Source organism: Narcine bancroftii, chromosome 4, assembly GCF_036971445.1.
Source record: "Narcine bancroftii isolate sNarBan1 chromosome 4, sNarBan1.hap1, whole genome shotgun sequence".
NCBI lineage: Eukaryota > Metazoa > Chordata > Chondrichthyes > Torpediniformes > Narcinidae > Narcine > Narcine bancroftii.
Genome location: NC_091472.1, coordinates 126383609 through 126396615, shown reverse-complemented (window position 1 = coordinate 126396615; position 13007 = coordinate 126383609). Strand labels below are relative to the sequence as shown.

General features: G+C 39.8%; 1 protein-coding gene across 3 annotated transcripts in view; it reads right to left on the bottom strand.

Moving 5' to 3' along the window:
- The window catches only part of ptpn11a (protein tyrosine phosphatase non-receptor type 11a), a 94591-nt gene that overhangs the window by 78992 nt on the left and 2592 nt on the right, over positions 1–13007 (bottom strand). The window contains exons 2-6 of one of the 3 annotated variants that reach the window (XM_069932767.1): positions 11176–11399; positions 10637–10827; positions 10360–10547; positions 6426–6548; positions 2918–3112 (exon numbers count right to left, since the gene is read on the bottom strand). In XM_069932767.1, the coding sequence (XP_069788868.1) occupies positions 2918–3112; positions 6426–6548; positions 10360–10370 (329 nt within the window). In that variant the 5' untranslated portion in view covers positions 10371–10547; positions 10637–10827; positions 11176–11399. The remainder of the gene's footprint in view (positions 1–2917; positions 3113–6425; positions 6549–10359; positions 10548–10636; positions 10828–11175; positions 11400–13007) is intronic. The other 2 variants (XM_069932766.1, XM_069932765.1) reach the window with 2 other exon arrangements.

The following is a 13007-nucleotide window of genomic DNA, read 5'->3' as shown; positions in this document are numbered from 1 at the left end:
TAAAGAATAAGTGAGTGTCCTCTGCTCAGATGTTCCTGTGCCGGCACCATTATGTGAGCTTTAAGGTCGCCAGCCTTGAAAATAGTTTTCTCTGCAGATGTCGAAATTTGCTCACTAGTTGAATCGAATTGCTTGTTCCTTTGTCTCCGGTCCATACTGTAGCTGTCCGGCCAAATTAAAAGTGGGTTTGGGTGTTTTTAAAGGTTTTTAGATGAAATTGTTTGGAGAGCTCCTGGCCAGCATCCCTTAAGAAGTCCCTTCTCTACATCAGAGAAACTGGGTGCAGATTGAGAGATCGTTTCACTGAGCACCTTCACTCCATCTGCTATAGTGACAGAGACCTCCCAGTAGCCAACCATTTCAGTTGTGTCACACTCCCATACTCACATGTCGTCTATGGCCTTGTGTACTATCCCAACACTTTCCATACCTTGGAAGCCACCTTTAAGCAAGAACTGATTATGTTTACATTTGTCTTCAGTGCACCAGTACACCTTTTTAAAAAACTTTGGAAATGGAGTTCAATATCTCAAACCTAGCACAAGACTCATGGTCAATTGGCCAGCAATAACCTCAGCTCTTCTATATGCTTCTGAGACTTAGACTATGTGCATCAGGCACCTTAAGGCCCAAGAGACAAAAATGCTGTCTCCACATCAAACTCATCAATGGACAAGGAAACCAATGTCAATGTCTTTTCCAAGGTTCTCATTTGAGAGCAGAGTTACATTCAGTCAGCTCTGAAAGACTCTCAATGTTGTTTACAAGCCTGACAACAAGCACCAGAAACTTTTCTTTTACAAGCCATGTCCTGGGAAGAGGTTGCCAAGTAGATGAGGATTCAAGTTTGTTCTCCAAGCTTCCTTGAAGAAATGCAACATTTTCACCACCTCCTGGGAATCTCTGGTTCATCATCACGCCACATGTTGGGATGGTGGGGCGAATTCCAAATCCACGTGTTAGAGCACACAAGCCCAGAAGCATCACCTCACTAACTGCCCACGCACCCATCTCTCACCTCCTGTCTTCTCTGTGGAACAGTTTGCAGTTGCCCCATTGGGCTCATTCATCACCTCCGAACCAGAGGGAAAGACATCCTTGATTCTGAGAGACTTTCTCATTTCCCTAAAGTATTCAATTACAAGGATATAAAAGTCAAGATTGAAATGAATTCCCCCCCCCCCTTTTCTATTTTGCTCACAGGTTTGGCTCTAGACCTAGCTGAGAATGAAGAGATGTTCTCACATAAATGTTTAGGTCATTCCAACCCTGTTCAACCTTAAACAGAAAAGAAAATGTAACAATGATTTAAAATTCCAGAACATCCATTAAGCTAGCTGCTGCAGCAGTCTCACTCACAGTGGGGGCCACTTGTCAAACATTGATTGTTAAGATACTTACATGAGGAGCACTTGATTGGCATTTAACTTTAGCAATGTTGTCGGAGGTCAAAATCAGGTGCACAAGATGGAAAAACATTTCTCCGTTCTCATCCTTTGTCAGAGTGATGGGCATGGGGAATAGATGCATTCACTACAGTTAAGCTCACCCTTTTAACTGAGCAAGTGACAGAGATGTTGTGCGAAGGAGCGACATGCTCTCAATTCCTCATAGCCTTAATTCCCATAATAGCCATTTTGCCAAGCATAGGGAGATGCGTGGGTCTGTTGATATCCAAGAATTCAGCAACACTTGGGAGGCTCAAAATCATGCAGAACAAAAAAAAACTCTGAGTTGACTGGGAGCTCTTTTACAGTCACTCCCCCAAAAGGGTTGCACTACATATAAATAATGAAATCCCAGCAACTCTTAGGGGGCTCTTCCACAACAACCATCCAAATCCACAACCTCTACAACCAAGAAACAAAGGCAAATGGGAAAAGAACTGACTTGATTTTTTTTCCATTGTTGGAGTTAAAATCCACTTTCCAACAGCACTATGAGAAAATATTCACCAAACAGTTCAGGAAGGCAGCTAACAGTCACTTTCAAGGGCGATCAGAAGTACGTTGGGGTTGATCCCCCTGTCCTGTCAGTGAATAAAAAGTTCTGCCAAAGTTTTGTTTTGCAAACCTCTCCACTTTTTCTTTGTTTAAGTTATCATTTTATCCATGTAGCATCAGCTGATATCTTTGTAGAGTGCGTCGAAAGAACCAAAGACTTGTTGATCCAAACCAAGGCTTTTATTAACTAAAAGACTGGAGCATATCACAAGTAGGTCGACCAGTCTAGAATGACCTGGTCTGGCTAGGAGCAATCCTTTAAGACCTGCCAGTAGGTGTGGCTACACTCTCAGCCAATCACAACCATCCTATACCACAATATATACAAATACACATTGGTGATAGAATCTGTACTATCACAATCTTAAGTGGAAAAAAACAAGTTTTAGTTTGATAAAAGTCCTTTAAAACCAGTGTTATGTTTTTAAACATGGTGGACTTTTTCCCTATACAGATATGTGGAACATGCTGCTGGAGAAAGTGGTAGAGATAGGTATAATTACAACAGTTAAAAGACATTGTTAGGAATTCTTCAGAGGGATATGGATCAAACACAGGCAAATGGATCTAGTTTAGGAAGACAACTTGGTCAGCATAGACAAGTTTCTGTGAAGTACAACTTACATTTTTGATGAATTCATGTTATTATTTGGGGAGTTTAAACCTCTGTTTGAACCAGGTGTGGACATGTTATTTTTGGGTGGCATTTTTTCCAATGGCAAATTATAATTTAGTATATTATACCCGAAAAGTTAACCTCGTCACTGATAGGAAAAATAATCTGTGCAAGCATTCCAGATTGAAAATATTTGGCACTAAAGCAAGATTCAATTTTAGCTTCCAAGTTATTGCAACAGCTTTCATGTACAACAAAAATGCTATTGCACTTGGTTCAATGTCAGCTTCTGACTCACCTCTCAGAGGTAGGATCGGCACAGTTCAGCGGGTATTTCAGTTCAATGACATCACCATTCTTCTCCTTGAGCTGCCCATGATGCTCCATGTAGTACTGCACCAGTTCTGCCAGGGTTGCAAACTTCTCCCCTCCATACAAGTCATAGTAATCACCTGTATTCTGAATTTTAATGTGAGTGACAGCTCCATTTCGCCTGTTAAAAATTAAAAGTGGGTCACTTTTCATACCTAGACAATTTACTTAAAATCATTCTTTTGCTTCCTCTCCCTCTACATATGAGCATTTTTGTTTTCAAATCCCTCACCTTTATTTCTGTACTTCCTCCAGTTGTACAAGACAGCACTGTGGCCAACATTTACCTCTCAACCACATCATCAAAACATGGTTGCTTGGTACTTCTTATAACTCTATTTGTGAGACTCTGTTATGCGCAAGTTGGCTGCCATGTGTCTCTCTTTAAAGATTGACCAGCACTTCAAAGTAATTCACTGGCTACTAACGCTTTGCAGTATACCTTCTTTAAATAGACAGAAGCACTGAGGGGAAACATTTGGACAGTGAACATATTTTAAAGGGGATGTACTGTATTCTGAAATACAAACATGTCTCTATGAACTGACTGCAAAGTATATAAAATTCCCCCCAGACTATTTTCAAAAAACATTTTCAATATTTCAAGTCCACTTCTTGTTGCTGTGCATCAGCAAAGGGTTTTTGAACAGTGAAGCTTAAACCTTCGTGAAGGAAGATGAGATGTGGCTGTACATTTTCATGCATTCCTAAACCTCCCCGAAGTACATCAATGGAACAGCTTTATAGTATTTTTTAAGGGTCTAGCTACTGATTCAGAAATGCAACACATTCTTACTCTTGACGATTTCAAATTAACAAAAGAGACTACAGATGCTGGAAAACACAGCAACACACAAACGCTGGAGGAACTCACTGGGTCAGTCAACTTCCATGGAAGGCAATAGACTGTTAAAATTTCAGTTCAATATGTCGTCTCTTGATTTCCTTCCATGGATGCCACCTAACCCTCTGTGTTCCTCCAGCATTTTGAATGTTGCTTTAAATTATAGTATTTCAAGTACTCATATGGCACCTACTTGTGGTTCTTCTTGCGTCATCTTAGACAATTCTTGCAAGCCTGGACCCACATTCAGTGGCAATAGCCCCAGCTAATTAGCTAGTCAATTGCTTGTGTACTCCAACCATTAAAAAAATGTAATGCAGATCATGACAAGTAATAATCATTTTAAGGTTGATAAGATATTAAATTTGATTCTATACCTATTGCTGGCATAAAAAAATTTTTTTTTTGGTAATTCTTTATTTAATCGCACAATGAACCATATCAACCAATATATTTACAGATGCATCTCTTTAAATATTCACAGTGACATTTTCTCTTTTTTTGCCCCATCCCTCCCTTCCCCCTTCCCACCCCCCTCCAAAAACAGTAAATTTTGGACATATAAAATACAATCAAACAATATCTTTATACAAAAAAGACATATCATCTACTTATTCACATTAAATCTGATCGTGTTTATCTTCTTATCATTTTAGGTGGTGGTGGTCTGAGGCCTGCTCTTTCTGTTATGTTCCATATATGGTTCCCAGGTTTTTTCAATCATTGTAACTTTGTCTTTTAAATTATATGTGATTGTTTTTTCCCCCCAACGGGATACACTTAAACTTGGTTATATATTCCATTAATGCTTATAGTCATTTAGTCCAATGTGGCCATCTTATATCTTTATTTTCACTTCTTTTGTGCCTCTTCACCACCTCCATCCCTTTTTTCCATTACTGTTTTTTAAGTTTTCCTTTTTAATCTCAATATATGACAACGCATTTAAGACATGAAATACCCCAACAATCCCCACAAGCAATAACTCTTTAACCCCAAATGAACGCCCCTCCTTGGATTGCCTCCTGTCCCTTGGCGGCAACCATAACTCCCCTTTCCATTCGGTTTGCGAACTTACTCACAACCGTCAACTGATTTCGCAGTGACCCTTATTCTACCCCCCAGCCCCTCCCCCCCCCCGAGAACACTATTTTCCTATACTTATAACAAAGGTCTCCCTCTTTTTTTTCCTTCTAACCCTTCTCTTATCCATCTTTAAATCTTTATATATACATTATCTTTACTTTATATTTATTACATATTTTTGTATATTTTCTTGCTGGTCATCCTTCTTGTCTCTCTTCTCCTGTCCTGCAAATGTTCAGCAAATTCTTGGGCTTTCTTTGGGTCCGAGAACAGTTTATTCCATTCCCCAGGAATGAATACTTTGAGTACCGCTGGATGCCTTAATATAAAGTTATACCCTTTCTTCCATAAGATTTTTTTTGCTGTGTTGAATTCCTTCCTCTTCTTTAAAAGTTTGAAGCTTATGTCCGGGTAAAAAAATATTTTTTTGTCCCTTATATTCCAACGGCTTATTGTCTTCTCGCACCTTCTTTCTCTTGTCGTATATCTTAGAAATTATACCACTATGGATCTCGGTTTTTGAGGTGGTGGCGGTTTCGGTACTAGTACTCTATGCGCCCTTTCGATTTCTATTTCTTCATGTGAGTCTGTTATTCCCAGCACCTTCAGGATCTATTCTTTTATAAATTCCTTCATATCTGACCCTTCTTTGCCTTCTTTCAGGCCCACTATTTTTATGTTGTTTCGCCAACTGTAGTTTCCAATACGCCAATTTTTTGTGACAATAAATCTTGTGTCTCTTTAATTTTTTTTTCACTCTCTTCCAACTTCCCTCTTAAATCATTGCGCACCTCTTCTTGGCTCTGAGAGCCATTTTTGGAGTCCGCCGGTCGGGAGGACACCGCTCCTCCGGGGCCTCACCAACACCGGAGATTGGCCGCTCCTCTCCACAGTAGCTCTCTGCTCCGACGTGCAGGTAAGGCCTTCTTCTTTCTTCTCCAGTGATTTTCCTTTTTCCCTTTTCTCTGTTATTCTTACTTTCTCTCTTTTGGGTGCCATCTTCTGTCTCTTCTCTGTAACTTTATCTTTCTCTTCCTGTATTTGATGTTTATTGAGCTCTGCTTTTTCACACTTTTTTAAAATTTTCTCTGGAGAGGGCTGTTTCCACCCGACCAGCCACTACTCCATCACGTGACTCCCCGTCACCTTCAACCATTAATTAAAAGCATTTCAATAACCTGCACTAGAAAGCAAGATCCTCAATGCAGGATAGTAATGTTTGAGTAGCATCAAGGCTATCTTCCTTACCCACTGAAATGTCACTTTATTTTTCCATTAATTGCAACTGAATATTTATTTTTCTATCCTTCCATATTTATCTATTTTTCTGACTTGGTATGTCATGCTAATTTAATCTAGACTATTGTAGCTAGTGTATTTAATGTGGCTACTGGCTGCAACAAAAAATTCAGTGCATCTGTAAATTTTATTGTTATAAACACAGTACACTCTCATCGCATCATTTCAATGATATCTGATATGCACATAAAAGTCCCTCACTTACCTCACTGAAAGTGTGAAGTCACCAGGATTGCTCTTGCTTGGTCGAGCTAAGAAACTTCCATCAACACCTCTAGTCAGTAGCAAGTTCTCTGCTTCCACTCCAGTGATATTGGGATGAAACCACCTTGAGAAAAAAAAAGCTCATCTGGAAACCATTTCCATCTTTTCAAACACACTGACTCTAACCAAGATGATTTTAGGTATTTTATCATTAATTATCATCTCCATATAGGTTTGACATTACATTTAATCCAATCAAAATAACACAAAATTAAATGGGTTAACACCAATAATCATTATGGACCAAACCACCCCTCCCCCCCACCCCCCCACAATTCCTAAGATAAAAGCTGATTTTAAACATTCCTATAATTATTTTTCAATCTTTTTTTTAATCCGCAAAATCAGTTTCTTGATCAACCATTCATCAGGAACACCTCCTCATTAGTTAGGAAGGTGTAGCACCACCTACACTTCCTAAGGAGGTCAAGGAGGAAAAAGCTTTCGACCCCGATCTTGACATTTTAAAGAAGCACAGTTGAGAATGTCCTGTTTGGCTGTATCATTGCATGGTATGGTAGCTGCAAAGCACCGGACAGGTAATCAACACAAAGGATCATCAAAACGGCCAAGAAGATCCCTTTCTCTCTTGAAACATTAACCCTGAGCATTACTTAAATAGGGTTCAAAAATTATAGAGCACCCTTTCCATCCACTATCGAGCATCTTTGATCCACTACCATCAAGGTGGTAGTACAGGAGCATTAAAATCAGGACTGCCAGGCTGGGAAGTAGCATCTTCCTGCAGGCAGTGAGATTTATGCACACTATTCTATAATCAAGTAAATAATCTTAAAATTCATATATCTTTATGTATGCATGTGATTATTATGTGCTGTGCATCTTGTGTGTATACCATGGTCTGGAGAAACGCTGTTTCATTGGGTTGTATATGTCCAGTCAGATGATAATAAACTTCAACCTGACCAAAAGTGATTTCCAATGTATACTCAGAAGTAATTAACTTATCTGGAAATAAAATATTTGGTTTTATTCTTGGAGTGAATTTTATATTATTGCCTTCTAATTCCCACAGTATACAGTATACACAAATCCTTACATTCACATTAATTTATACCTTTCAGTGTGCTCAGACTGAGTCTTTCACAAGTGAATGGTTGCAAACATACAGTATGCATTCTACAGTTGACTTGTTCATAACTTCAATGGCTTAGATCTGTAGTGAATAAATTTATCAAGTTCACACAAGCAGCGACCATATTTTTATAAAAACACAATGCTGGAGAAACTCAGCAGGGCAAAAAGTGTCCTTTATATAGCAACGGTCAATAAAAATAACCGACATTTCGGGCTTGAGCCCTTCAACAAGGTATGAAAAAATGTAGGCAGGTATCCAAACAAAAGAGTTTGGAGGAGGCATGGTTGCAAAGGCAGGAGGTGATAGGTGGAGAAGGGAGGGAGGGGACAGCAGTGATCAAGGGGAGGAGGGATGGGTAGGTGAATAAAGAGGGAAGGGGAGGAAAGCTAGAAGGGAAGGGGGGGAAGGGCGGGGGTGGGGAAAGAGATAGAGAACAGGTTTGCAGAAACCAGAAAGGTTGATGTGAATGCCGTCTGGCTGGAGAGTGTCCAGACATAAAATCAGGTGTTGTTCCTCCAATTTACAAGTGGTCTTGGTGGGACAGTGCATAAGGCCATGGACAGACATGTGAGTATGGGAGTGTGACACGGAACTAAACTGGATAACGGAGCAAAGGTGCTCATCGAAGCAATCTCCCAATTTACACCCTGGCTCTCTGATATGGAGAAGACCACAAAGCACCGGATGCAGTAGATCAATCCTGTGGATACACAAATGAAGTCTTGCTTCACATGAAAGGCCTGTTTGGGACCCCGGACTGTGGTGAGGGAAGAGATGTGGGCGCAAAAGGTGACAGGGGTGGGTGGGGGGGGGTGAAATAAGTGCATGAGGGACTCATAGAGGGAGCAGTCCCTACAGAAGGCAGAGAGGGGAGGAGAGGAGAATATGTGTCTGGTAGTGGGATCCTGATGAGTGCTGGAAATTCCAGAAGTTAGATGCGAAGGCTGGTGGAGTGGTAAGTGAGGATAAGCGAAATTCTGTGTTTGTTACGTCTGGGGCAGGCAGATAGACAGGAAATGGAAGAGGTTCAGGTGAGGGCTGATTGATGGTGGTGGAGGGGAAGCCATGTCTGTGGAAGAAGGCAGACATTACAGAAGATCTGGACTGGAAGACCTCATCTTGGGAACAGATATGGCGGAGACAGGGGACAGGGTGTGAGGAAGTGTAGTCAATGTAGTTGTGGGAGTTAGTGGATTTGTAATGTATGTCAGTGGAAAGCTCATCTCCCTAGATGGAGTCAGAGAGATCCAGGAAGGGGAGTGTGTTGACGGAGATGTACCAGGTGAGTTTGAGATCAGGATGGAAGTTGGACGCAAAGTGAATGAAGTTGACAAGTTTATCATGAGGCAGCCCCTATTTCATCATCAATATAGCGGAGTAAGAGTTGGGGGTCTTGCCTGAATAGGCTTGCAGCATGGATTGCTCCACAAAGCCCACAAACAGGCAGGCATACCCATGGAGGTACCCATGGCTGTTCACTGTTTTACTTCCATGTTTTACAGCAACCATATTTTATTGGTTATCACTGCACCAATAGAAAATCTCAACTGTATTTCCGTCAGCTAAAATTGGCCTCTGTACCCTGCATTAATAAACTGAAATCTACCAGAGTTCAGATAACCATGGCTTTTGTGAATTTCCACTGGTGTTGATTGACCTCAATGATTCCCTCCATTGAATTAACACCATCAATAATGCACACACTGAAATAAAACCAAGTTTTAGTTGCTCAGTTCTTCTGCCTTAAGCACCTTCTCCTGGAGCTCTCCTATTAATGGACAGCTATTATTTCTGTTCAGTGGTGCTGTTTAACTTTTTTTTCCCTTTTCATTTATTAGATACAGATGCCTTTGGCAAAACTCTGCAAAATACTGCTAATCTCCAATAAGAAATTGAGAAAATAGAACTAGGAAGCCTTTGAGTGCTTCAGGTCTGCTCCACCATTCAACACAATTATCAACATTTCATACTCAGTTCCTGCCTTCTCCCCATATCCTTTCATCCAATTAGCATGAAAAAATATGACACTTTATTGAATATAATGACATGGCCCCCATTGATGGGGAACTCAAGTTCACAATCTGCTGGGTGAAGAAATTTCTCCTGATCTTGGATCTTATATCCTGTATTCTGGCACTATTGGGAATACCCTCCTTGCATTTAGTCTTGTCAGAAATTTATAGGTTTACCCTCTCATTCTTTGAAACTGCAGCAAATGTACACTTTATCATTCCACTTCCTTTCATATTCAGTCCTGTCATCCCAGTGTCGAGTAAACATTTGTTGCATTCCCTCAGTAGCAGGACTTCCTTTTTCACATATGATGACCAAAGAAACTCCAGATTTTGTTTCAAGACCCCTTGAAGCTTCAGCAAAATATGATTCAAATAGTTTTCCAATAAGAGCAAACATGCCATTTGTTGACAGTTAAGACTCAATCACATCATGTGGATTTGCATAAATAGACAATCTGCTGGTTTATGGTAACTGTGACTAATAAGTGATCAGTTTTATCATTATTACGGAAACTGAATTTAATTTGCCCAGCTGTCGTGATTAGATTTGAACTCGCATCTCTCAGTTGCTGGTCTATTAAGATACAATGCCCTCCCCATAATGTTCAGAGCAAATAAACTTTTTTTTCATTATTGGTCCCTGTTCTCCACAGTTTTTATTTTGTAATTAAACAATTCAGATGTGTTTAAAGTGCACATTCCAGATTTTATTCAAGGTTATTTGTATACATTTTGGTTTGACCATGTAGAAATTACAGCACCTTTTATACATAGACCCTCTCGTTTTGGGACACTTGACTTCGCAGGTGTTTGTGATCAATCAGGTATGTTTAATTTCTTCATTGTTGCATGAGCTTTTGATCACCTTTGGAGTCTGTAGTTGCCATTTTTCAATATGAGGGCCAGAGTTGAGCCAATAAAAAAAAAAATCAAAGAAGCCATTATGAGGCTGTAAAACAAGAATAAAACAGTAAGAGACATCACTCAAGCCTTAGGATTACCAATTGTTTGGAACATCATTAAGAAGAAAGAGCATACCCTGATCACAAAGGGACTGATATTACAAGGAAGACCTTCTGCTGTTGATGACAGAAGAATTCTCATCATAATGAAGAAAAATCCAGAGAATTATATTCAACAGATCATAAACACTCTTCAGGAGGGAGGTGTGGATGTGTCAATGACTACTGTCCGCAGAAGTCGTCATGAACAGAAATACAGAGGCAACGCTGCAAGAAGCAAACCACGAGTTAACCATAGAAACAGGATGGGCCAAATTGCAATTTGCCAAGATGTATTTAAAAGAGCCGGCAGAATTCTGGAAAAAAGTCTTGTGGACAGATGAGACCAACATTAACTTGTATCACAGTGATGGCAAGAGCAAAATGTGGAGGTGTAAAGGAAATGTCCAAGATACAAAGCATACCACCTCATCTGTGAAACATGGTGGTGTGGTGGGGTTGTTATGGTCTGGGCATGTACGGCTGCCACAGGTACTGGTGCACTTATCTTCATGAATGATATAACTGCTGATGACATTAGCAAAATGAATTCTGAGGTGTATAGAAACATCTTACCTGATCAAGTGCAAGCAAATGCCTCCAAACTCATTGGACGGCGCTTCATCCTGCAGCAAGATAATGATTCCAAACATACTGCTGAAGCAACAAAGGAGTTTTTCCAAAGATGAAACTTGAAAATTCTTGAATGGCCAAGTCAGTTACCCAATCTGAATCCTTCCATATGCTGAAGAGAAAACCTAAGGTGACAAACCCCTGAAACAAGCAGGAGCTGAAAATGGCTGCAGAAGAGGATCACCAGAGAAAATACTCAGCAACTGGTGATGCCTATAAATCAGACTTTAAGCAGTCATTGCATGCATGGGATATGCAACAAAGTACTAAACACGACTACTTTAATATATATATACCATCGCTATGTTTCAAATATTATGATGCCCTGAAATGAGGGGACTATGTAATAAAAGTGCTATAATTTCTATATGGTCAAACCAAAATGTACTCAAATACCTTTTAATAAAATCTGGAATGTGAACTTTAGTCATATGAATTGTTTGATTACAAATTTTAAACTGTGGAGCACAGGGGCAAATAAAGAAAAAATGTGTGGAGGGCACTGTATCTGCAATTTGCACCTCTTTGTATTTTATAAAGTGATTTTTTTTTTTTTAAAAAGTGTCATTACTGCTCCAAGTCATGCAGTCATTATTTGTCAGAGCTCTTCACTTCGAATGACAAGGATTCACTGAAATGGTTCATTTCACTACAAGAAGTAGATGTTACATCTGCTCAGTCATGTCTCAACATACTTGCAGTGGCATCTGTTTTTTGTGCTGGCATTCCCTCTAGCAATGTCAAAATCCCACAAAGCAGCTTGGTCATGATCAGCAACGCAGAATTTTACAGAAATGGGCAACCATGGAAAGCTGAATCAACCCCACAACCTCCACTCAAAAATGATGTTTGTAATCAAAGTTCAGCATAATTTTTGATAAATTCTGTGGCATTTTATCAGAACTACAAATTCCAAGAAGCAAATAAAAAGCATTTCATCTTGATACGTGGATGAAATGAATGGAAATTGTTTTATTTCCAGGTGAACACTGTAGAACCAATGCTCCTGTGGCCTGGTTACACTTTTTTTTTTGGAGTTGAAATACCATATTTAATTTCATGCTAATACTATGCTTCATGGAAACATTTATGATGGATTTAATTAATCTTGTACCTACTTATTCCAAACCATTTTTATGCTGAAAACCTTCATACTTAGCTTTAAAGAGACACAGCTGACAAGATAGTAACAGCTCTCAACTATATAGTGATTGACCTTCAAGGCATAAGAGGAAAGATCCTTCACATTAGTGGTCTCACTAAAGTCTTGTTAATCTTCTATTTTTGTCTTCTAGTCCCAGATTAAGCTACATAAACTTATTCGAATCCATCCTATCCAATAGCACCAGGTAATATAATGTATGATTATGCTTTATTTCCATTCTTCTTTTTGTCATTCATCATACAATTTAAGCTCATGATTCCAAAAGTGGGCACTGCCACCCCACTGGGAGTAGTGGAAAGATCTAAGGGGGCAGTGAGGGGAAAAGGGGAGGTGAAAAAGGGTGGTGAATATTTGTTTGTTTCTTGAGAACATGCTCAGGACAGGACATGCACCAATTCACATCTGCAAGGGCCAAGCCTTCAGGTTTGTAAGAATTTTAAATTATCTTCAGGTTGTAAGTAACATTTAAATTGCATATAAATTCACTGACCACTCCCTACTTATGGCCCAAATCGCCCACCCTTCGAGCTCCCGATGGCCTGATCACAGATTCTCACCCCGGCTGCCCATTCATCCAGCACCCGATGGCTGATTCTCACCCCGACCGCCT